Source organism: Leopardus geoffroyi, chromosome A1 (genome assembly GCF_018350155.1).
Source record: "Leopardus geoffroyi isolate Oge1 chromosome A1, O.geoffroyi_Oge1_pat1.0, whole genome shotgun sequence".
Classification (NCBI taxonomy): domain Eukaryota; kingdom Metazoa; phylum Chordata; class Mammalia; order Carnivora; family Felidae; genus Leopardus; species Leopardus geoffroyi.
In genome coordinates, this window is record NC_059326.1 from 106,299,327 (window position 1) to 106,325,030 (window position 25,704).

Consider the following 25,704-nt stretch of genomic DNA (forward strand, 5'->3'; position numbering starts at 1 on the left):
CCTCTGACAGCACTTGTAGTTATGAAGTCCCTAAAGCCCCCTTTGGGTTCAATAATTCACTAAGTACTCACAAAACTCACAGAAAGCTGTTGTGCATAATAATTACCATTTACTACATCTAAAGGATCTAAAGGATATAGATTAAAATCAGACGGAGGAGGAAGCAATGGGGCAGAATCAGCAGGGCACCAAATGCAAGGCTTCTACTCCTTTCCTGTGGGGACAGGATGGCATTACTCTCCTGGAATTGACAGGTGACAATGTACATGGAGTATTGCCAGCTAGGGAAACTCACCAGCCTTGATGTCCACATTTAAATGTAGTTGGCTGCTTCTGGGGCTAACCTCCATCTCCAATCCCTCAAGAGGTCAAGCTAGGGGACCAAAGGCCCCGCCCCTACATCACATTATCAGTGTGGTTCAGACACTAAATCTAACTCATATTGTCACTATCCACATGCCGAACAGCCTGAGGCTAACAAACATACTGTTGGCCATGGCATTGGAGGGGCATAGAGATTATCTGCCAGAAGCTGAGAGTGAAAGCCAGACCTCCGGTTAAATTCCGCAGTTAAGGTTAAATTCTTTACCTCCCAGGGACTGATATCTTTTACACTAAAGAAACACTGTAATTTAACTTGAGCTCCATTTTCATTGGTTAAACTCAAGGAAATTTAAATTGGTTTCACTTCCTAAAATGGTATGGTTTCATTTGTCAGAGAGTATATTTTATTAATCAGTTTCCTACCTTTCTCTCTATCAATTTAAACACATTTGTAATGATGCTCATCAAATGAACTCCTTTATACAGTCTATTAAAATTTTTCAGTATGCCTCACCCTGTGAACCCAATGAACACAGTGGACATAGATTCCTGTTGATGTGCAGGTTATATTCTATTGGGGAAGGCAGAAAACAAACAAGATAAACATAACCGATTAACAGAGGCAATGAGTTTTGTATTTCCTTTCCAGCTTCTAAATGTACAGATGTGAATAGACAAAAGCATTCGGACATGTATGGGAACTCTGAGGCACTGTGTACAGCCCCCAGGTGTGTGCTTCACAGTGCTGGGGATCCGTTTACCTAGTCTGTTATGAATGGGATCCCGTGCAGCTCTGCTCTTGACACACATACCTATACCTGTGTGTGCGGATATACAATCAGGGGATATTAAAGTGGGGATGTGGGGTGCCTGGGTGGCTCAGTCAGTTAAGTGCCTGCCTTCAGCTCGGGTCATGATCTCGCAGTTCATGAGTTCCAGCCCCACATTGGGCTTTGTGCTGACAGTGCAGAGCCTGCTTGGGATTCTCTCTCCCTCTCTCTCTCTGCTCCTCCCCTTCTGTTCTTTCTGTCTCTCTCTCTCTCTCTCTCTCTCTCTCTGAGTGAATAAATAAAATAAACTTAATTTTTTTTAAAAGGTTTGGATTTATTTACTTTTATTTGTGTTATTATAACATGGCCATTTTTGTATTTTTGTGGAATCACAAAGGCAAGAAAAAAATAGAAATCCCTCTAGCTGAAACTTAATACTCAGACCCAGACCATCTCAAGATGCTGCAATATATTTAAATTTCATTCGTATGATAAAATTACCCAATTTGTGACCTGCAAGTCCCCTATATGTGACAACAGGCACAGTGGTTTGGTGTAGAATGAATCACATCCATGAATGCGGTTGACCAATTAATCTGAAAGAAACAACACTAATGCTGATATCATCAGCTCCTGAGCAAAGTTTTCAAACAATAAAACATGTTAAAGGAGATTGGTAATGAACAAGGGCGCTGTTCCTGTTTGATCAAAATGATAAATGCAGTTCCGGAACTTCTGGAATCTCTCCTTTTACCAGTCATTAGGCAAGTGGCCAGAAAGCTGTTATCCCAATTACAGACGAAGACCAACAAGATGCAAGCTTGCCTTTTAATAAAGAATCTTTACGTCTAGAATTACAATATATTTTGTTTTGCCTCCTCTCTCATTGACCCACATCTTAAAATGGGATAATATTAATTAAATTATCCCATTAAATTAAATGCTGTTCTTAAGCTTGTAGCAGTGTCTGACATGCAGTAGGCACTCAATCAACATGAGTTGGTGTCAGTTATATTCATCACAAGTAATGAATTGTGATTCTAATTACATGTGGATTTTACTGACATTAAAAATAGGGGTGCCTGGGTGGCTCAGTCAGTTAAGCTTCCGGCTCCTGACTTTGGCTTAGATCATGACCTCATGGTGTCATGAGTTCGAGCCCTACATCAGGTTGTATGCTGGCAGCACATAGCCTGCTTGGGATTCTGTCTCTCTCTCTCTCTCTCTGCCTCTCCCCAGCTCGTGTGCTTTATTTCTCACTCTCGCAAAATAAATAAATAAACTTAAAAAACAAAAACAAATGTTTGTGTCTAGTCTTCAATGATAAATAATACATTTATCTTGGGGTGCCTGGGTGCCTCAGTCCGTTAAGCGTTCAACTTCGGCTCTGGTCATGATATCATGGTTTATGAGTTTAAGCCCTGTGTCAGCCTCTGTGCTGACAGCTCAGAGCTGGAGCCTGCTTCGGCTTCTGTGTGTGTCTCTCTCTGTCCCTCCCCTGCTTGTGTGTGTGTATTCTCTCTCTCTGAAAAGTAAATAAACATTAAAAATTTTTTTTTGTAAATAATACATTTACCTCACTAATTTTATTAATCTTTTCCCACTTACTTGTTCTATATTTGTTCATTTTGTTCCTCCTCCTCTTGGTCTCTGTCTTCTCTGTGTCCTTCCTTATTATTTTTTCTTACCTCCTTTTATTATCTCCATTTTAGCTTACCATTTTCTAGTTCTCCTTAATAAGATTGTTTGTTTACTGGATCAGGAAAACCTCAATTTCCTTATATATAAAATAAATGAGTTGGATTGAACCACTCTGCAGTTTTCTCCCAGGGTCACACGTTAGTGGATTGTGAATCGGCATGGCATGGTAACATGGACATTACAAGAGCAGGGTAGCTGGAAATATTTGGGGACAAGGAGAGATGTCCAATTAGCTTGCTTCCCAATCTGATGAGTGTGTTCTACCAATTTACCATCTCATAGCACAAGAGTGCACAGAGGTACTGAGTTAGTTTAGGGACATTAAGGTGAAAGGCCTAGGGAAAAAGTTCAAAGTCCATGTCAAATAAGTATTTTTTAGGCATCTGATCCCTCCCTTTTCAAGGGATTGTAAATTTAAAGTAGACAACAAAATCCTTGCATTCACATAGTTGACAGTTTAGTTCTATTAAAACTTTTATTTCAAAGGCTGTTTCTGAATGATTTCTGAAGGAGAAGGCAAGAAGTGTTCCTCTTACCTGGAGTTAGTAGAATATGTAATTGAGGAATAAAGAATAGAATTAACGTTTTCCTAAGATAATGTGCAACCTAAAATGAAATTGAAGTAAATACCAGTATACAAGTGCTATGTACTATTGCCTTCAGTTTTGAGTTTCAAATACATAGTTAATTTTTTATCAGTAAAACTGATTTATAGTAATAAATCTATATTCTCATTCTTTATTTCAACTGACAGAACAAAAAGTCCATAACCGGTAGATGTCACTGCACAAATGAATATTTTGTTGTTGTTTTTGTCTTTATTGTGTGTTTAATTTTGTTTTGGCAGCTTTTATTCACTTTTGACTTGATAAAGTATGATGTTCAGAAAGATGAACCCATTAGAAATGAACAGGGCTGGTGTACTCCTGTGAAAAAAGGTAAGATTCTTGTGTTTGACCACATCCCCTCAGGCAATGTTTCTGAATTTCTGTTTAATTACTACTGAATTTAGAATGAATGGCTTTTACTAATATGTGATGAGACTTGTTTAGAATTTCAGTGCAGGGAGAAGAGTTTAATTATTAGTTGTTAGGGATCCCAGATGGGTCACTCAGTAAGATATTGAAATTTAGAACAGATTGCTATTGCGCTCATATTTCCTTATTTAAAAAATGTTTATTTTGAGAGAAAGAGAGAGAGCAAGCAGAGGAGTGGCAGAGAGAAGGAGAGAGAGTGGAGCCTGACCAAGGGCTCAGTCTTACTACCGTGAGATCATGACCTAAGCTAAATCAAGAGTTGGATGCTTAACCAACTGAGCCATGCAGGCACTCCTGGGCTTATATTTTTCTCAGTCCACCACGTCTAGCTGTAATAGTGGCACTAATGTCCCATATGACTAAGATATAATATGAAAAAGAATGCCCTAGTTATCATTCTAGGTATAATGGAAAGTCAGGCAGACTTCGATTTAAATGTGGGCTCTCACGCTTAGAAACTGTCCAACTCTGGGCAGGCCACTCAGGCTGAGATTATTTTCTTCATATGTAGAGTAGAGGTGACAACATTTATTTATGAGGTTATTGTTCACAATTACATGAGATGATAGATGTAGAACCCTACTGAGAGCCTGGCATGTGGCTTGCTACCTCCCCACTTCTCTTCTCCCTCTCGCTTCCCTCCTCCCCCAAGGAGGACTTTATGATGATTTTTGGTTAGACATGTTAATAAAAGCAAGTGCCCCAATTAACTTGCTGCTGCATATAATCAGTCTAGGAATTTAAATGTAGATATGTGCATTTGGAATTGTGTAGACATTCAGTCTGAATAAATCAAGCCAAAATTACTTTTTGCCGCCTCAGAATATGCTTGGACTACATTTCAGAGATGATTTCATTTAAATTGTTACTTCAAATGTGGAGATAAAGGTTGCAAGCCTGGTCGGTTGGTTTGTTCTGGTAGCTGAAAGCTTGGGGAAAATATAAGCATTATCTATTAAAACACAAATTTCCTTCTCCTCTGAATTTCAAGCCTAAGGGCATCTATAAAATATCTTTCCCTAATTCAACTCTATAAGCTGTGTCCAAGAAAAAAAGCCATTTCTAAACTATATACACACTTAACTAGTGTGTTTTGTTTTATTTTATTTATTTATTTTACAATTTTATTTGTTTAAGTAATCTCTATACCCAACATGGGACTCAAACTCACAACCTCAAGATTATGAGTCACACGCTCTACCGACCAAGCCAGCCAAGCACTCCTGGTGTATTTTACTTATTACAATTACAATCATATCTGACATTGGAACTTGAATCCCAGAACTGCTTATGTAAACTCAGGGTTTTTTAAAAAGCAGATTGTCCCCAAACATCTGCTTCAGTGTTTTGCAATTCTCATTATGAATTACTCAGTATTTTTTTTCTATTAATGGTATTTTGCCTTGCATACATTTGCCTAGAACAGATAGAAGAAACACTATGATCTTTTTAAGCATTTGTAATAATTAATTGTCAGGGAAGAAACTATAAGCCTGTGTCTTGAAGAAAAAAAGAAGAACATTAATTCTAAGGGAAATATGAGAAGCTTGGAAATTTCTGAAATAGAGGATATGTAGACTGAAGGAATATGTGACGGAAGACAGGCTTAGAAGTCAGATGAACCTGGTTAAAAAAAACCATCTCCAACATTTGGCAAATATGTGACACTGGGCAAGTTACTTTCTCTTTCTCGGTTTCTTCACCTCTAAAATGGAGATAATATGAGGGCTTGTGTTATAGGTTTGTGATGAGACTCAAATGGGATACATAAAATAAAGTGCTCAGAATAACGACTGGTACCGAGAAAATGCTCAGAAAGTGTAGCAATGGCCATGATGATGATGACAATGATGATGATGGAGGTGTCAGTGATGACAGTGACAACTGGGAGCCTTTTCTGTAGTAGAGCAGGCATGGCTTTGCCACTGGTGTATATCTTTGGAAGCCAGGATGTCCAGAATGAGTGGAAGCAATGAGAGTTGAATAGAGAATGTTAAAATGATATAAATCACTCTACAATGTGCTGGAATTAACCCCGTCTAATCAATCATGTGGATGTTGCCTCTCTTCACAGGAAGTCAACAATGGCCTTAGAATGTTCTGGGACAGGGGTGTCTAGCTAGGTGGCTCAGTCTGTTAAGCGTCTGACTTCAGCTCAGGTCATGATCTCATGTCTTAGGTCATGCTCTCACATCTCAACTCATGATCTCACGGTTCGTGAGTTTGAGCCCTGCATCGGGCTCTCTGCTCTCGGCACAGAGCCCGCTTTGGATCCTGTCTCCCTCTCTCTGCCCCTTCCCCGCTCTTTCTCTGAAAAACTAAACAGACATTTAAAAAAATTTTTTTTCAGGCAGTGATTGCTGCTTCCCTTTGTCTTCTATCATTCTCATAGAAGTAGTTTTTTTACCGCGCAGCTTGCTGGGCAAAATCCTGATCAATTTGAGTAAATCTGATCGAAAATTTTTTTCAGATAATGTTTCTAAGTAATACTAATAACTTTTATGCCTTGTCTCTTGCCCATTTAGGATTTCCAGACAACATCCCATAAGAATAAAACATTTTCTTAAACTTCTAATAACTTCTAGACCAGAGATAGTAGTGAACAGAAACCTTGCTGCAGAATCCTAGACTTACATTTGAGTTCTGGGTCCATTCCTCTCCATCTTTTGGTCTTTGGTAATTTACTTCACCCTTCTGGGCCATTTCTTCCCTGTGAAATAGGAATTTTAATGATCAATTTCAAAGGATTTCTGTGAGGAATAAACAAGCTAGCATTTGCAAGGGGCTCATGGGGATTGCTACATGCTCAATAAACATCGCTACAGTCATAATCTTATTAACATTATTATTGTGGTTATTTATAGGGTTGTCATTATTCTTAGTGTTAAAATCTAGTTAACATAAAAGAAAAGTAGCCTTCAGTCATCCATGCAGGATGTAAAATAAATTTAATATGGTTTTGTTGACATTCGCTTTCCTTTTTTGTTAGTTTTTCCAAAGTAATTTGTGTCTGTGGCAGTCTGTGAAAGGATATGCTGGATGCAGACACCCAGAGTGCCTGAGGTCAAACATAATAAAAATAAGTTCAGAGGAAGATCGGCAACCCTGGTTGTGTTGGTCAGATACCATTTAAGTACGTGCATCATATGTGTAATAATCGTTTTAATCCAATCACTGAAAAATGCTTTTCTCTTCCAGGAGAACCTGGACTTCTCATTTCTCGAGTGACTGAGAATAATCCCTTTTTTGGTTATGCTGGGAATAAGAAGCACACAGAAAAGAAACTGCTTTGTCATGTTTTTAAGAAGGGAGATGTTTACTTTAACACAGGAGATTTAATGGTCCAAGATCAGGAGAATTTCCTTTATTTTTGGGACCGTATTGGAGACACTTTCAGGTATGAAATAACATCGGTTGTACTGCTGGTTCTGTGACTGTGAACCATGCTCTAAGCAAGGCTCTATGGAAACATTCTAGATGCCCTGGTCTTTACCTTCAGGGCAGACAGAGCGCTTTTTATCTCAATAATGTCTCCTCATTTAAAAATTCATGGACCATCTGTTGTTAGATTGAAACATAAGTTAAATCTTGATGTCAATTTTTATCATTACTTTAATGAATCAGTGTGGTCAAAATCAGTGAGCTCCTTTCGTTAGAATATAAAATAGACAGGGGTGCCTGGGTGGCTCAGTGGGTTGAGAGTCCAACTTCGGCTCACTTCATGATCTCACAGCTTGTTGAGCTGTCACGTCTGGCTCTGTGCTGACAGCTCGGAGCCTGGAGCCTGCTGCAGATTCTGTGTCGTCCTCTCTTTCTGCCCCTAACCCACTCACGTTCTATCTCTGTTTCTCTCAAAAATAAATAAACATTAGACATTTTAGACATATTTAGACATTCATATATATATATATGATATATATATATTTAGACATTCATATATATATATATCATATATATATCATATATATATCACATTCATATATATATGATATATATATCATATGATATCATATATATATCATTATATATATGATATATATTTAGACATTCATATATATAATATATAAAAATATATAATATATAAATATTTAATATATAAATAAATAAAATATATTTATATTTATAAATAAATAAATGTATATATTTATATAATTTATTTATATATTTAAAATAAATAAATATAAATAAAATATATAAATGTAAATATATAAATATATAAGATATATAAAAATATATGTTTATATAATATGTATAAAATATTATACATATGTGTGTGTGTGTGTGTGTGTGTGTATATCTCCTCTGAACTTATTTTTATTATATTTGACCTCATCCACTCTGGGTGTTTAAATGGCAGGGTTGAAACAGAAGCCAATCTGGTCAAATATGGTCTAATTCTTAACCTAATGATAAAAACAGTGAAAGGGCCAAATTTATCTTTTTTACATTTCTTTCTTAATTCCTTAAGATTATTTTGGGCTTATGAAATTATTAGTCATGGTCTATGACTATAGAACAGTGAAGAACATACAGGAGACATTCAAAAACATGTTTGAATGAATAAATGAGTCATACTTCTTAGTTCCTCACCTTCTGGTACCATGTTATGTGCTCACCATACATAAAATTATTTTAACTGAAATAGAATATTCATTGGCATTCAGGGAACCAAAGGGGTTAATCCCTAGAAGTTGAAGGGGGTCGGTACGTGGAGAGACCACTATAGCTTTTCTTTCATTTTTTTCTATCTCTGTCGTTGGAGACAGGGAATGTTTTGTACTGAACTGTTAATACATCTCATAAATAAAGAGGGATTTATCATTCTTTTCCTTTTATGACATATTACCAAAAACACTTTACAGTAACCAGTTTATATCAATGAAACATAGATAAAGCAATTTTCACTAAAACACTGATTCTGGTTTTGTTGACTTGTCAAGAGTCTGCTCCCTTACAAATGCCTTCCATTCGTTCTGAAATCTGCCATTGTGTTCAGTTACTAGGTACTGGCATGGAGCCACGTACAAGGCACTAAAACTAAAACTGGGTACCTACTTCTTCAAATATAGGTGTATTAATCAGAACTTCTTTCTTTCATTTAGGTGGAAAGGAGAAAATGTTGCAACCACAGAGGTTGCTGATGTTATTGGAATGTTGGATTTCATACAGGAAACAAATGTGTATGGGGTGGTGGTGCCAGGTATGAATATAATTCAGGTTTGGAAAGCATTCTCCGAATAGAATGTGCCACATTTCTTCACTTCTGCAATGATCTTACTAATGCCACATTTCATTTTTTTTATCAATTAAAATAAGTAGCTTAGTCTTGTCTTGGCAAGTGACTCTAGACCAGGCTAACAAATGTCATGGTCCCATCAGGTACCAACTTAATTTTAATGTATGTGTGTATTTTTAGGTAAAGCTTGGAAACTCTGGTCAGTGACTCACTGCTCGAAAATAGTTACAGCTCTTCCATAGTTTATTATTGTTCTCTTTATGACTAGAGTTTATACACGCTACTAAACGTGGACATGTTCTAGTTTAAATGTTTTATGACACTGACTTGTAGCTAAGTTGAGTCTTCTTCAAAAATAATTTTAAAGTCTGTTTGGCCTCATTTATCTTTGAAAGTATGCAGAAGAAGATTTCTCATGATGGCGAAAATGGCAAAGAAAAGTTACCAACTTGGAGTTAGAGGATAGCTATGCCCCTTTGCTCTTCTGTCCTGTTTTGATACACAACAATGTTTTCCAACTAATGTTTGTAGGTGCCCAGGACACATGAGGTGGGAGTATTAAATGGGGGGCAGAGGAGGGGATATTTACTCTAACAGACATTGGGTGCTGGAGGAAAGCTATAGGAGATTCTGATTCCCTGGAAAAATCCATAGGTGGCATGATCAGCAGTAAGTGATCTGTGGAATTAGTTTTGGAAATGGCAGTCTAGTTTTTAAATTTGAAAACAATGTTATCTTTTATTTTTATTTTTTTTGCATTGATTCTTAACATGGATATTTTTCTGGAATATATTCACCTGTAAATAAATGTCTCCTCTTAATATTTTACATTAATGGTTGTAGGATGTAAACTAGGGGTTATTTATGGTGTTTTCCACCCCATCTATTTCATTTTTGTGGTGTGGATGATTAAGAATAGAGTCTACCGTTCCCTGTTTGTAACTTATTTCTGGGGAGCAAATCATATGCTCCAGGAAGGACCCACTCATTTATGCTACTGTTGCATTGTTATTGCTGTGACACGATTAATGTCTCTATTTGCAACAATTAGTATATAATTAACAGGACCGTTTTAAAAATCACCTAGTACCTGTAAAATTAATGCTATCTCCAACTTTTTTTTTCAGATTATGAAGGAAAAGCAGGAATGGCTTCTATTACTTTAAAACCAAATAAGTCGTTAGACTTGGAGAAAGTTTATGAACAAGTTGTATCTTTTCTACCAGCTTATGCCTGCCCAAGATTTTTAAGAATTCAGGTAATCTTACTGCTTGACCTTTAAGAATTCAGGTAATTGTACTTGGATAAAGACTCAACTGAACTATAAGACCAGGAATCCAGGAGATGGTCTACTTACAAAATAATATTTTATCTTTTAGATATTGTGAGCACTTTATTTCTATTAGAAAATCTCAAGAACACTGAAAATCATTAGGATGCTAATTTATGCCATGTTCGAAGCCTAATTATAGAAGGGAGTGTGATGAAATGCTAGGATGTCTTTGTCTTTGTCCTCATTATGGGATTGTTTTGTGCCTCTTCACTCAAGACCTCAGAGATGGTTTCAAGCCAAAACTACGTTTCACTCAAGCCTTGTGAAGACATTTGGTGCTCTGTGCCTAAAATTATGTTCCACCGGGGCGCCTGGGTGGCGCAGTCGGTTAAGCGTCCAACTTCAGCCAGGTCACGATCTCGCGGTCTGTGAGTTCGAGCCCCGCGTCAGGCTCTGGGCTGATGGCTCAGAGCCTGGAGCCTGTTTCCGATTCTGTGTCTCCCTCTCTCTCTCTGCCCCTCCCCCGTTCATGCTCTGTCTCTCTCTGTCCCAAAAATAAATAAACGTTGAAAAAAAATTATGTTCCACCAAGCTGACCTCAAGGTGTCTGCAGGATGTGTGCAGAGCCTAAAAGCAAATGGCTTTAAGCAATTCTGCTTTTAATTTTTATCTCCTTCTGTCTACCCTCCCTCTGGGACTTTATACCTTGAGGGATTTCTGAATGTATTTGTTTTGAGAGCTGGGCATTCTCTTGTTAGGTTATTAGAATAAAAACAGTAAAAAGAAAATTTACTTAGCTACTGTATCAGTTTGCTTGCCCATTTATTCAGCCATTCATGTATTTAGTATTGTGAACCCAAAGCTAATATTTATCACCTCTTAACATCCAATCACATAGAGCTTTTCTGGATACATTTGTCGTATCACTGTTACATTCCTAGGGGAGCAATTGATGGCCTCATATTCATCTTTAAAGTACTTGTTGAGCATCTTTGTGGCCTGTCATTACTTGGCCAGTGGGACACATCATCTTAACTGTCATAAATACATATTTACGTAATTTTCTATTTTTCTGTTTGTATACACTGCCTCAGATTATTTTCATTAAAATGCTCTGAAATACTAAAGGTAAGTGGATGTAAAGCAGAAGGAACACATTCTCAACTGGAATTTTTAGTGAGATCATTGTAGAATGATCTACAATGTATAACATTCTTACATGCTGTTGTGAGACATAATACAGAAAGATCCTGTGTGTACTCATTGCTTGATTTCCTCCAGTGGTGACATTTTTTCAAAACTATTATAACCTGGACATAGACAGTGATACAATCTATCCATCTTATTAAATTTCCTGCTTTACTTATATTCGCACGTGCATGTGTGCGTGTGTGCGTGTGTGTGTGTGTGTGTGTGTTTTAAGGCCTATACACTTTTATCACCCATGTTGCTTCATTCGTCATTGACTGCCGTCAAGATATGAGCATTCCTGGTACCACAAGAACTCTTTCCCTTTTATAACCATCCTCTTGGGCTTCCTCTTGGCCCTCCCCATACCACCCTAGAAATAGTGTATTGTAATGGAGTACACAGTTGATAGATTAAATAATATCTTAAACATTTTTCCCCTAGGGCACCTTAAAATTCACTTTCATTAAGCAGAAGAAATATTTTAGCTTTGAACTACTCTAGAAGTCTAAATCAGTCTTGGACAAACTTAGAAGATATTCTAGTGTCATTAAACACCTCAAAGAACTAGAGCCGTGACTATTATATTTATTATAGTATTTGCATTTATTACAGTATTTGTATTTATTACAGTATTTATTACAATGCATGATAGTTGGCAGTCGAAATATTTATTTAACAAATGAATTCTTATAAATGATGTGATATAAGCAGAGCAAAAAGCATAGGTCACCTCTGACAAAATGAATAAAGCAACTATATTATCAAAATAAAATCTTATCAAAGTCCATTTAGCACAAATTAAAAAATGACTTTTTTGGACAATAAATTTACAAAAAAAGTTTTTATATGGTATTACTCAGTATGGGTACAATGAAATTAAATGTTCCTTTTATTCTGCTTGTAGAAACACAAGGTGTTATAATCTATCTAGAAAACAATTTGGTAAATATATAATCAGACTCTTAGAATTTACATGTTTTGACTCAGTAATTTCATTTCCTGAAATATGTCCTTAGAAAATAATCAAAGATGAACAAATGTTATATATAAAGATGTTCTTCAAAATATTGTTTATAGCAATAAAAATTTGTGATATTCTTTATAAGTTAGAATAAGAGTAATGTTAATTAAAATATTATAATTAGATGAGATCTTATTAAACCATTTTCATTACCTAATGAAAAATTACCTAATCTGGGGAAATATACCTGGCACATTGTAAAACCTTTTTTCTTTTAAGGTTGAACATCAATAGTGTAAGTACAGTGAGCTTCTAATTTTCTAAAAATGAGAAAAAGTGTATGTGTTTCTACACAGATCTAATTCTGTGATGACAGTATTGGGAAAGGGTGGGGACAGTGAGGATGAGATCAGGGAAGGAGATTCACAGAGAACTTGACTCTTGAATTAGTTCAGAAGGATGAATAAAAACGGCCATATTACTCATAGAACCTTTATAAGGACCTCTACATGGTCATCTGATTTAAAACAAGCTCCTTCTGCATGCCTAAAACAACCACAAAGGGTTACATTTTATCTCCTTTTTTTGTTGTGTTTTTTTAATGTTTATTTATTTTTGAGAGAGAGAGACACAGTGCTGGATTGGGGGAGGGGCAGAGAGAGGGAGACACAGAATCTGAAGCAGGCTTCAGGCTCTGAGCTGTCAGCACAGAGCCCGACTCAGGACCCGAACTCACGAACTGTGAGATTGAGACCTGAGCCAAAGTCAGATACTTAACTGACTGAGCGACCCAGCTGCCCCCATTTTATCTCCTTTAAATCCCTTAAAGCAGAGCTTCTGAAATTTTCTAGATTCATGGCATCTATAGTGTCTCAGTAAATATTTCCTGGCATTCTGCAGTCAAGCAAATAACTAAACTTTGATTTATTCAGTATTTGGGTCAAAACAAATTCATAAATCTAACACATTAGTTGCTGTTTGAAAAAGTAATGCATACAACATGAAAGAAAAAATGCTTTGTTTTTTTAATAACCAGATGTACCAAAGAGATGTAAATTGGGCATTATACAACTCCTCAAACCCTGGGATTAGATCAGACTGAACAGAGCCAGCCTAATTCTTTGTCCCACATTGATTTCCGGCTGTACTTCCCTTTTATCATGCCAACCACTGAAAACCCTGTTTCATAAAGACATGACATCATTGGAAAGAATGTATCACAAACTACTATAGGAACTGTGAACTACCTTGAGCTAGTAGTTTGCAAGTGGTGACTGAGATGTCACAGGGTTTACCTAGAAAATTTTAAATATCCCTTGGACACTCTGGAAGTTCACCAGGGATACTGCAAAGCACCTTAGTGCAGAGTTTGGCGACCCAAGTATTAGATCATCCTTTACCCCTTCTGGTTTTTATCGAATTCTGCCTTATGAAATAGAATGTTCTCTTTTATAACTTCTATCTTCTTGGTGTCTAATAGCTTTCTCTGTACATAATGTACTGACAGTGAATTAAAGTGATAAGCCTGTGTGTTTTAGAGGGTTTATAATCAAGCGTAATTAGTTTTTGACGATTTTCATAATTCTTTTTTTTATATTTATTTATTTTGGGGAGATTGCAAGTGAGGGGGGCAGAGAAAGGGGGACAGAGGATGTGAAGTGGGCTTTGCTGACAGACTGACAGCAGTGAGCCACTGTGGGGCTTGAACTCACGAGCCACGAATCATGACCTGAGCCAAATTCGGACACTCAACCGACTATCCACCCAGGTGACCCGACAGTTTTCGTAATTCTTACAGGTTGAATAAAGCTCAGCGGTAAATTGAGCTAAAGATTTCAGTGTTTTAGAGGGCATTTTAAAATTTCTAATGTTGAATTAGTAGTAGTAAATAGAGAGATGGTCAATGGTTATGAAAGTGTTATAATTAAACGTTATAGTCTCATTACTGAATATTTTGTTTATATATTTTAGACAATATTAAATGATTCCACTAATTCTGGCGATTATTTTACAGGAGAAGATGGAAACAACAGGGACATTCAAACTACAGAAGTTTCACTTGGTGGAAGAAGGGTTTAGTCCACTGAAAATTTCTGACCCACTTTATTTCATGGATAACTTGAAAAAGTCTTATGTTCCCTTGACCAAAGAACTTTATGATCAGATCATGTTAGGGGAGGTCAAACTTTAAGATTTTTTACGTATTGGATTTTCATATGTTTTCTTAGGACAGGTGAGAGGACAGGAGAGTGTGATTCTTTAACATTAAAGGAGGAAGGAAATGGACATTAATCAACATAGGCTGTATTTTCTTTAATACGCAACAGCTTTTCTTTTAGTAGGAACTTTAATTTGTTTTAATTCAAAACAAACTCTAGTTGATTATTTGTTTTACCTATTTTGGGGTTTAGTGCATAACTAATATTTGCTTTAGTTGTAAAGATTCTAAATGATACATAAGTGGGTAACAATTTAGACACTTGGTAAAAATGTACTTTTAAATATTTAGTTTCTAGTTTTGAAAAATGGATTTATTTTTACTCCAATATTTGATTTTTATCTGCCCTGTCCTAAAACTCAATAAAATCATCTTCATTAATATGTGTTTTGAGGTGTTTTTTTTTTTTCTGATGTTTTTAATTATAAACTTCCAGTAGAGGAAGCTGACTGGCCAAAATATATGCACTTCTATCGCCCTTCTCTTGAATTCACATTCAGATGATAGAAGAAACATACAAGTGTGAGAGAGCAAAACAAGAAAACTGGTAAGCTCGAAACATTTAGGAACTTTTGAAAGATGCATAAATGGGATCAAATTCATTACAAAATCCAACAGAGCTCTAGAAACCAGTAATGATACAGAGAAAGAATGGACTAGAACAAGAATGCAGGTATGAACCCCAAGATCGGAGGCAGGAAAAGGCTTGGAGTGTGAGCAGACTTGTGAGTTGTTAACTGAGAACACTATGGCAAGGACAGGGTAATAAGCACCCTTGCACTTCTTTCAGTCTGTAAGTGCCAAGCTCCAAGGCGTGCTTCACGCTAGAACCACATGAACAGCTCTCAGCAAAGTGAGCTTTCTCCCACAGGGGGGAGTGTGGAGCTGGACTGAGAAGTGGAGCGGAGCTCGGCAGGAAGCTCCTTTGCCCGTAAACCCGGCTCCCTGTGCAACCAGAAGGAAAGTTGGCTTTGCCTCAGGTTGCCTGCCATGCTAAAACGCTTATTTTGGTTGGAAGAGAATTTGCAGATCTTGTAGTTCCTTTTTGTCATTGTTGGAAAAACAAAGGTTATAAGGCTGAAATATGTTTTAAATGTAAAGGTTAACCATAAGTAACATAGAAATAAGAGGCCAAACTTTAGGATAAGGAAAACAAAAAAGAAAATATAATCAATTTTGCAAAAATAAAAAATTTTAAAAGAGAAAAAAAGTTTTTAAATGATAAGTAGAATGAATTAAATAAGTGTATTCTCCCACTATCTGAGAATGGATAAATGTTGTTTGTTAAAAAAGTATTAAGTGAATTAATAAATTAGCATTTAATTTTTATACTGATGATTGGTGTTCTTTACCTTTCCCATTAAAAAACTGCTTTGCCTTTATGTACATATTTTTAATTTATGGGTGCTCTTTACTGCAATAAATCTGAACACTTTTCTACTAATTCCTCTTTAAAATCTTTGGAGATTAGATCATGATGGTGAATTTAGCATACACATCTCACTCCCTTACCCACACCTTTCCTGTCAAATCCATTACAGTAAAAGACAGAATATTATGAAGACAATAATCCACTAAAAGATGGGGGGGGGGCGGACAAGAGAGTCTGTCTTCTGTAGATAAAACATTGTCAGAAATTACTGGAAAATGGAAAATACCTGGGATCAGATTATCAAAGAAACAACAGCAGGATGGGGGAAACAAAGCCTCACAATTAAGCAGTTGAAAACTGCTTCAAAGGCAAAAGAAACTCCAGCCACATTGAAAATACATATAAAGACCAAGATGGGCCCTCTGTGTAATTGTAGCAAATTGAGATAGTGAGTTTCTCTGCTTTTCTCTTGATTATAAAAAATTTCCATCAGCACATAAAATAATTCATGACATAAAAGAAAGAAAATAAGACTGCATGACATTCAAAATGCCTTTCAAACAAAAGACACTAAGGATTTACGTTTTTAAAGAGTTGGGAAGTAAGACAAAACATCTAGAAACTTGGGGAAGGAAGTTGGCCACATGTATTGTTAAGAACAATTGCAAAAAATATATATATATGAGAAATGGAACTCCTACCAAGATCCAACTTTGCTAGGATAGAAGCAGGGGGAAAGGAGGTTTCTGATTATAATTAAAAAAAAAAAAAAGTCCTTAAGAGAATATAGAAAAGAGACTTCCACCTGGAGTGGAAAGCCTCTGATGTTAGAGACACAGAGATGAGGCTATTTCAGAAATAGAATGGTTCCCATGACTTCCATTTTAGCAGGAGATTAGTGAGAAGGATATTGGGCTTCTAGAGGGTTAGGGGCTGGAAATAAGGGGCATCTCAGTGACTAACAGCATGGATCTTTGGGAGCCAAATAAAACAATGGTTTTTTCAGAGACCACTGTATGGCACATGACCCAATACGCCCCCTCTTCTCCAAGTGTCCACGGCATACTTTTCAGGACATAGACCCAAAGTTGAGGGAAATGATAGGTGGAAGAGAAGCCAAAGTTACCTGAAATTAAGTGCTGCCATCTTGCTTTCCAAAATGTAAATTAGATTAATTTTCGTTCAAACTGATATTAAATATCTTAACTTTTAATTCTTGATATGGAAGAGAATTGCAATAAAGGAACTCTCCAGATAAATACTCAGAGAATTGTCCATTAATTGTGCTTCTGAGGGTCTTCTAGTATGATTCATGAGGCACTTCTCTTAGAATTGGCAGATATTTTGCCTCTTTCTACCTGTTTATGAATTAGGGCTGGAACAGAAAGAGTAGCCAAGGGATTACTTTGGCTTCCATGTGCCTGATGGATGGGAAGAAGAGACCCATAACAGTAATGGGTGGGCCAATGACAGATTTATGCTGACATCGTGATGCCAGATTTGGGAATGGAATTAGGTAAATCGTTGCTATTTATTTTATTTATTTATTATTATTTTTTTTTTTTTTACTATGGCTCTTCTTTGTTCTATTTCTTGAATGTACTACCTTTTATAAGTGAACATCTGAGCCAAAAAATGCCATTTTCTACAGGCATATGTTTTGTAAATTGTCAATGACATAAAGGAAAATTAAAGCAAATTCTCCATATACTAAGAGTTTCAGTATTGAGACCAGATATTATATTCTCATGCAAATGAGCTAAAAATATTGAAGATAATATGTGAAAGCTTATGCCAGAAAGGCAATACCATAATGAACAAATTTCTGTCAGACTGAATTTAACAAATAAAAAGGTAATTCTTTCTTAATGTTGCCAAGAAAACGAAGAAGGCAAAAATATGACCTCATTGGTTCATATCAAAGAGAATGGTCAAATCTGCACAAACTATGGTAGTCAAATATTTTGGTGATTGATAAGCAAGCCAAACTATTATGTTTAAAAAGGACATCTAGGGGCGCCTGGGTGGCTTGGTCGGTTATGCGTCCGACTTCAGCCCAGGTCATGATCTCATGGTCCGTGAGTTCAAACGCCACGTCGGGCTCTGTGCTGACAGCTCAGAGCGTGGAGCCTGTTTCAGATTCTGTGTCTCCCTCTCTCTTTGCCCCTCCCCTGTTCATGCTCTGTCTCTCTCTGTCTCAAAAATAAATAAACGTTAAAAAAAATTAAAAAAAAAAAAAAGGAAATCTAGGGGCTCCTGGGTGCTCAGTTAGGTGTCCAACTCTTGATTTCAGCTTGGGTCATGATCTCACAGTTCATGGATTTGACCCCTGCATCAAGCTCTGTGCTGACAGTGCAGAGCCTGCTTGGATTGTCTCTCTCCCTCTCTGCCCCTCCCCTGCTCACAGTCTCCATCTCTCAAAATAAATAAGCTTTTAAAAAAATGTAAAAAATAAAAATACATAAAAATAAAAAGGAAGTCTATAAATAGCCAATTGTTTTTGATCTGCATCAAAATATCTGATTTTGCTATTTAATTACCTTCATACTCTATTTAAACCCAAGAAGAAAACATTATCTGAAGCTATCACAATGCATCTGCTATGAAAACATGAAAAGCCATTTAGATCAAATGGGGTTTTGTAGTAAAAGGAATTAATTTTTTTCTGGGAAATGGGAGAAGTTTCATATATAAAAAGAACAAAGCAATAATACAGTTTTCTCATATGTTTTTCTTAGCCTTTAGTCATTCACACTGGACTAAAAAAAGACTGTGGGCAGTAACCCACAGATAACCCCAGTCTTATCGTGAGAAAAAGCATCCGAAAAATGCCAAATGAGAACACTTTCCAAAATACCTGACTAGCACTCCTCAAAACTGTTAAGGTCAGTAAAGACCCAGAGACGTATAGGCTTGTGTCTAGGTTTGGAATGTAAAATATTGGGCAATTTTAAGAAAATTATTGTCTTTGTGTAAGAGAGATATCAGATTAACAAGTTCTAAAAACTCTATGGAATAGCAAATGATGATCTTTCTTATTATTAATCTGTAGTGATTTTTATTTCTTAAAAAATTTCCCAAACAGTGGTGTGTATCTACTGGCCCACACTGCAGATGTAGAAGTTTAATGCATACCAAAATATTCTTTTAATATGTGGCTCTTGGAAATGCATTGCCACCTTGACATTGCGCTGTCCAGTGTCCAGCATTATGACTTTCTATTTAAACTCAGGAGTAGTGGGCGCCTTGGTGACTCAGTTGGTTAAGCGTTCGACTCTTGGTTTTGCTCACAGTTTGTGGGTTCAAGCCTCCAGCTGGTAGCACAGAGCCTGCTTAGGATTCTCTGTCTCCTTCTCCCTCTGCCTCTCTCTTACTCAAGCTCTCTCTCCCTCAAACAAAATAAGTAAATAAACATTAAAAAAATAAAAAATAAACTCAGGAGTAAAGTGTAATTATAGTCAGGTTTACTGTGTTCTCTTCTCTCACAGCCTCAGTGCTTACCTAGTTGGGTTACCTTTGGGAAGTCACTTCTCTAACCTTTATTTGCCTCACCTGTAAAATAGGAGTTATAAATCCATAACTCTAAGTATAAATCTTACAAAAATGTTGTGAAGATGAAATGGACAACAAATGTGAAGGTTCTGGGTACACTCAGTAATAAAAAAAAATGCTTGTTGCGTCTACCTACTGAATATACACAACTGTGCGTAATTTTCATTTTGCAAAAACATAGGTGGCTATTTTGTATGTACAGGATTTAGATCATGTAATATCATTCTTAATGAATGAATGAACACATTAATTTGGAAAAACCAGTATCTAACTTTAAAGCCATATACTAATTCAAATAATAAATGGATTTAATGGCAATGGAAATAATAAAAATGCAGTCATTTTCCCATGGAAACAAGATTTTAGTAGAGGGTTACATTCCTGAAGAGGTGGATTCCCAAACCTTAATAATCCAGACATGACAACAACGATCATAAGTAACAAATAATATTCCCTCATATTGTTCATCACAAAGCTATCTAAGTGTCAGTCAATCAGCAAGTTAAAACAGGAATGAATGCCATACAGGATGTTCATTCACCTTTATTTAGCAGAACCAAGGAAGAGGTAGTGTGCTTGATTGAGAAGCCTTGCAGGAGGAGCCTGGAAATGAAGGAGTTAGGCATACAAATTCAGAAAAAGACTATGTGAAGCTCAATGCTGAGGGAATAGATCACCAAAGTATTACCGGCAAGATGCAGGGGTGGGAGTCTCTAATAGGAAAAAGAAGTCCATAAATGAAGGCCAGTACGTTTACTTTCTTTAACCTATCTGAAATAGTGATGATGATGGTGATGATGATGATTTTCTCCTTCTATCAATTACAAGGTTTGTGTAATTGACCCAGTTTATGGGGTAGAACAAGTTGCTCTTGATATTCCTTTGTTAAGTGGGCTTGTTAAGAATAGAAATGAGTTTCACATTCTCATTAATGAGGCACCATGGTAAGTTTCCTGGGGGTTTCCGTGAAAGTCCTTCCTTACTTTTAACAGAGAACAATGGAAAGCCACACTCTCTAGCCAGAGGTGAATGAGGAAGCCAGTGGCCCTAACTGTTGAAGGCAGCTGTGTTACAGTTAATGTGGCAATGGACAGGATGCCTGGGTGGCTCACTTGGTTAAGTATCGGACTTTGGCTAGGTCATGACCTCATGGCTCCTGAGTTCTAGCCGGGCCTCGCGCTCTGTGCTCACAGCTCAGAGCCTGGGTGGACCCTGTTCCCAAGCTGTGTCTCCCTCTCTCTCTTTCTGCCCCTACCCATGCTTGCACTCTCTCTCTCTTTCTCTCAAAAATAAAATTAAAAAAAAAACCCAATCACGTGGTGATTGAGCTAAGGAAAAAAAAAAACACATACAGAAGCGTGGAGTTGAGCACTGCAGAGAAATGGAGCAAAATCCCAAATTGGACCTCTCAAGTAATTTGTTCTTCATCTAGACCTTTAGTTATGGGAAGCAATGAAGTCCCTTTAGTTTGACTGGGGTTCCTATTACCTGTCATTGAAAGTATCCTGATGTGCTCAGTATCTACTAGGAAACACATCAGGGACTTTGAGGAAAGCTGCTAAATCTGGTTCAAATATAAGTCAAGCACAAAGTCTGAGGTTATTAGCAGTAGTACTAAGCCATAACCGGAAGGGGAAAAGGACAATGAAATTGGATGTGGCTGTTATCGTGAAGAAATAATTTACAAGAATAAACATTGCCATGCATTACCTTCTGTAAACGATTCTTTAAGAGATGGATTAAACAAGCCTTCAAATGCCAAAATAGATTGCATGAGTAAGGATATCTCTGTATGGGTTGCTGCTCTCTTGGTATCAGTAGCTGGCAGCATACTTCCTGAGTGCCCAGGATAGGTTGGGGTCATTCTGTGTCCCTGGGGGACCTATGCTCAGGTTATCAATTTCATATCATTCCCCTTATGGAATCATGGCATCTTATCCTCCGTGGAACTAAGTGGATTATTTTCTTAGGAGATTATAAGGCCCTTTGGGGCTGGTGCCTGGATTCTTTCCTTGTTATTGTATAGAATAAAATTTATATTGTGCGTTGAAAAATACAATTGTCTAGCAAAACACAAGCATTACTTCAGTAACAATGAAATATATATAAATTTAAGAAAAACAGAAAGACAACTTCTCAAATATTTGGCAGTGTCTGAGGTTTAGGATTGAAAGTCTTCAACAAGAAGGGGAGAAGATGATGAGGACAAATTCTCCCTATTTTTTTTTCATTGTTTTCAGAAATAAAAAAAATTAAGATTTATTTTTTATTAAAAAAAAATTTTTTTACATTTATTCATTTTTGAGAGACAGAGCACAAGCGGGGTAGGGGCAGAGAGAGAGGGAGACACCGAATCCGAAGCAGTCTCCAGGATCTGAGCTGTGGCACAGAGCCTGATGTGGGGCTTGAACCCACAAACTGCAAGATCATGACCTCAGCCGAAGTCGGACGCTTAGCTGACTGAGCCACCTAGGAGCCCCAGATTTTTTTTTTTGTAATCTCTACACCCAACTCGGGTCTGAAATTATAACCCCAAGATCATGCTCCACTGACTGACCCAGCCAGGCACCCCTCCTGAGGTAAAAATTTTGTAATCACCATGTGACCAGAAGAGAACTTGTAAAAATGGGAGTGAATTCCTTTCTGCCCAGCCCATTGTCATTCCTCATAGCATTTTAAAAATCTAAAATTTAACTTTTATCAGAAAAAATTACAACAAATCAAACTACACAAACCTTGAAAAGCTGGTTAAGTAACCAACACTTTTCTCCCTCTCACCTGAATAGGTAAGTTCCTATGCTAGCCTCAATCCTATGCCCTTTCAGGTGGAGCTATTTTCATTCACAACTCCTGTAATTTCAAGAATTCCACATAAATTAAGTGCTTCCCCTCCAAATATTCACTCATACATTTGTCCTTTTTCTTGTGTTTTTAAGTTTGAGACTAAGACTCTGAATATGTATCCACCTCCTAGTTATCCCAGGAACCAGCTTTTCCTCCCTTCCCCTTCTCTCCTCACCATCATCCTACCCAGCTAGGGCAACAGGCAGCCATTACCTCAGATTTGGCCTGAACACAGAACAAAGAAGAACACAGCAGAACACAGAACAAAGAAGTCAATACATAACTTTTGGGTTTCACAAGGGTTAGCTGCTAAGTCAGTCAGGGCTACTGTTTCCCGTCTCTGGAGATAATATTCCAGTTTACCAGACTAGAAGTTGGGGAGGTGGGGGGCAGTAGGGGATACCAAAGGGTTCAATATTGTTGTGGTTCCCAGGGAATCACAACAGCTGATGTTTGAGGCCAAATACCAGGAAAGAACAGAACAGTAGAAACCCTAATTAGAGCAGTGGTTGGAGGGGGCTAGTCTGAACCCCAGTTCAAGTAAAGCCCTGGGAGGCAGCAAGACGTCAAGGACCCCTTTATCCAATATGGCGTGGTGTGGTAGGAACTGTCTGTGGCATGTCTAAGCAAAAGTGGTCTGAGATAGTCTGAGAGAATTCTAATTGTGCCAGCATGGTTCAGGAGCCCAGCCAAGTATTGTTCCAAGGCTTTTAGAGGGTCATTGTCATAATGAAAGAGTTGGACCAAAAAGCTTCATAGTTGGGGAGGAAGCTCAGCTGCCACTGATGTGCCTGCCTCTGGCCTGATCTGCAGACCAGATGGGGGAAGTGGGATGATGGACAGGTCAGCTCATGCCAGCGTCAAGTGATCAAAGCGACCAAGGCCTGGGTTCCCTTCCTGTGCACCTGAGTCTGCAGCCTGATAAACTCACCAGTCACCGCTCATGTTTTTCTATTTTTTTCCCATGTTTTCTTCACTGAAGAAGAGGAATTAATAACTTCTTGTCATACAACTCTTATGCATCGGCCTACGCATGCATCAACTCAGGATTTTAAAAATATGTGTCCATTCCAAATCCAATAATGAGTCTGTGGAAAAGGTTGAGACAATTTAGAATATCATGTAAATAATTATTGGTTTAAAAGATTTTTATAATGCCATCTTTATTACTCTTGCAGCTTAAAATCTCAACCTATTAAAAGTTTAGCTAAAAGTAATGATAGCAGGTAAATTCTGTAATTGGTTATAATGTAGTGTGTAATGAGACATATGGGCAAAATGAAAAAAAAAAGTTTTCAAATGTTGCAGAGGGTTTGTTTCACTTAGCAAAATGTCTTCAAGTTTCATCTGTGTTGTGGCATGTGTCAGAATTTTCTTCCTTTTAAAACTTTTTTAAAAGTCCACTACAGTTAAAACAGTGTTGTTAGTTCCAGGTGTATGATATAGTGATTCACTAATTCTGTACGTTACTCAGGGCTCATCAAGGTAACTGTGCTCTTAATCCCCTTCAGCAGATGGTGATGTTAAATTGAGCATTTTGAAAAGCAGATGGTTTAAAACCTTGCGTGATGCAACCAATAATAGAAAAAAAGTTTTAAATGCATTTTTGCTAATAAAACTGCATGATCAGATACAATAATTCTGAAAAAAAATATTCATTGTACCAAGATTTTATTGAGTTTAAAGCTTAGGCCTTTTCCTGTAATTGTAATGTGATTTTTTTTTACTCAGGTTTTATGAATCTAACATTTTTAAAAATGAGGACATAGTAACAGTACAAAGTAGAGAGTATCCTCATTATCTAGCATAGTGTCTGGTGGATAGATGCTTTAAAAACAGTCTTTTTAGGGTTGCCTGGGTGGCTCAGTCGGTTAAGCATCTGACTTCAGCTCAGGTCATGATCACATGGTTTGTGAGTTTGAGCCCCACATCTGGCTCTGTGTTGACAGCTCTGAGCCTGGAACCTGCTTCGGATTCTGTGTCTCCCTTGCTCTCTGCCCCTCCCCCACTTGCAGTCTGTCTCTCTCTCTCTCTCCCTCTTAAAAATAAACATTAAAAAATTTTTTAAAAATGAAAATAATCTTTTTTGAATGAATGTTATCTCCTTTTCTAAATATTATACTACTAACAATTCAGCTTAAAATCATGTTATCTTAAAAATCATATTGAACATGGAGTCAATTAAAAAAATAACATTTTATTTTTGACAATCTTTCTGTGAAATCATGTCTTTCTTCCTGCATTTCGTAGTGTTTTTCTATATTTGAGCGCAAGAATTTTCGATGGATTACATCATGTGCTTTTAAGATAAACTAGTTTGTTTTTTTCTATTTATTTGTTTCAGTTGCTCTGAAAATATAGGCTCTTTTGACCATGTGTCCACAATGTGCAAGTTTAAGATTTAAGAACTAAAAACGTTATTAATTTTTGTGTGTAAATATCTAAGTTTAGAAGTTTTTTACACTTCGTGGAGCAGCTCTCGGTGTCCTTCCTTACTACCAGTAAGTTTAAAATGTTTAACTGAAATCTGCAGTTATTAATTGTATTTGACTGATATTGTAAATAATGATAATCAAGCAAGAGCTAGTGTATGTTAGAAGGATGATAATAAAATGAATGCTTTAGTGGACAGAATAATGTCTCCCACACACATACCCCATGATCCTTGTTCTCATTCCCAGAACCTGGGAATGTGTTTCCTTACATACAAAAGGGCCTTTACAGAAATCGTTAAGTTAAAGATACTGACATGTGAAGAGTATCCTAGATTTTTCAGGTGGGTCCAGTGTAATCACAGAAGCCTCACAAAGGGAAAGAGGAAAGCCAGAGAGACCTTGGAATGAAGGCCAGAGATACGAAGGTGAAAAAGAGATTTAAGAAAGCTAGGCCCTTGGCTTTGAAGACAGAGGCAGGTACCATCAGCCAATAAATGCAAGTAGCCTCTTGTAGCTCACAAAGGCAAGAAAACAAACAAAAGCAAGAAAACAGATTCTCTGTTAGAGCCTTGCTGACACTCTGATTTTAGGACTTCGGACCTCCAGAGCTTTAAGGTAATAAGTTTGTTCTAAAGCTGCAAGGTTTGTGGTAATTTTTCACAACAGCTAAAATGAATACAATTCTAGGACAAAAGAAGATTGAGTTAAAGACACAGACTCTGTCAGGTCAAGGCGGGGAGCCTAGCCCTTCCTGATTCTGAAATCCTCCCAGAAGGGAGACTTTAGGTTT

At 37.1% G+C, this 25,704-nt stretch overlaps 1 protein-coding gene across 1 annotated transcript in view; it reads left to right on the top strand.

Moving 5' to 3' along the window:
* SLC27A6 (solute carrier family 27 member 6) overlaps positions 1–15,092 on the top strand; it is a 75,749-nt gene extending 60,657 nt beyond the window's left edge. Inside the window, exons 6-10 of the mRNA XM_045487681.1 lie at positions 3,643–3,733; positions 7,031–7,229; positions 8,935–9,032; positions 10,196–10,326; positions 14,508–15,092. Coding sequence (XP_045343637.1) covers positions 3,643–3,733; positions 7,031–7,229; positions 8,935–9,032; positions 10,196–10,326; positions 14,508–14,684 — 696 coding nt within the window. The 3' untranslated portion in view covers positions 14,685–15,092. The remainder of the gene's footprint in view (positions 1–3,642; positions 3,734–7,030; positions 7,230–8,934; positions 9,033–10,195; positions 10,327–14,507) is intronic.
* The last annotated feature ends 10,612 nt before the right edge of the window (positions 15,093–25,704 follow it).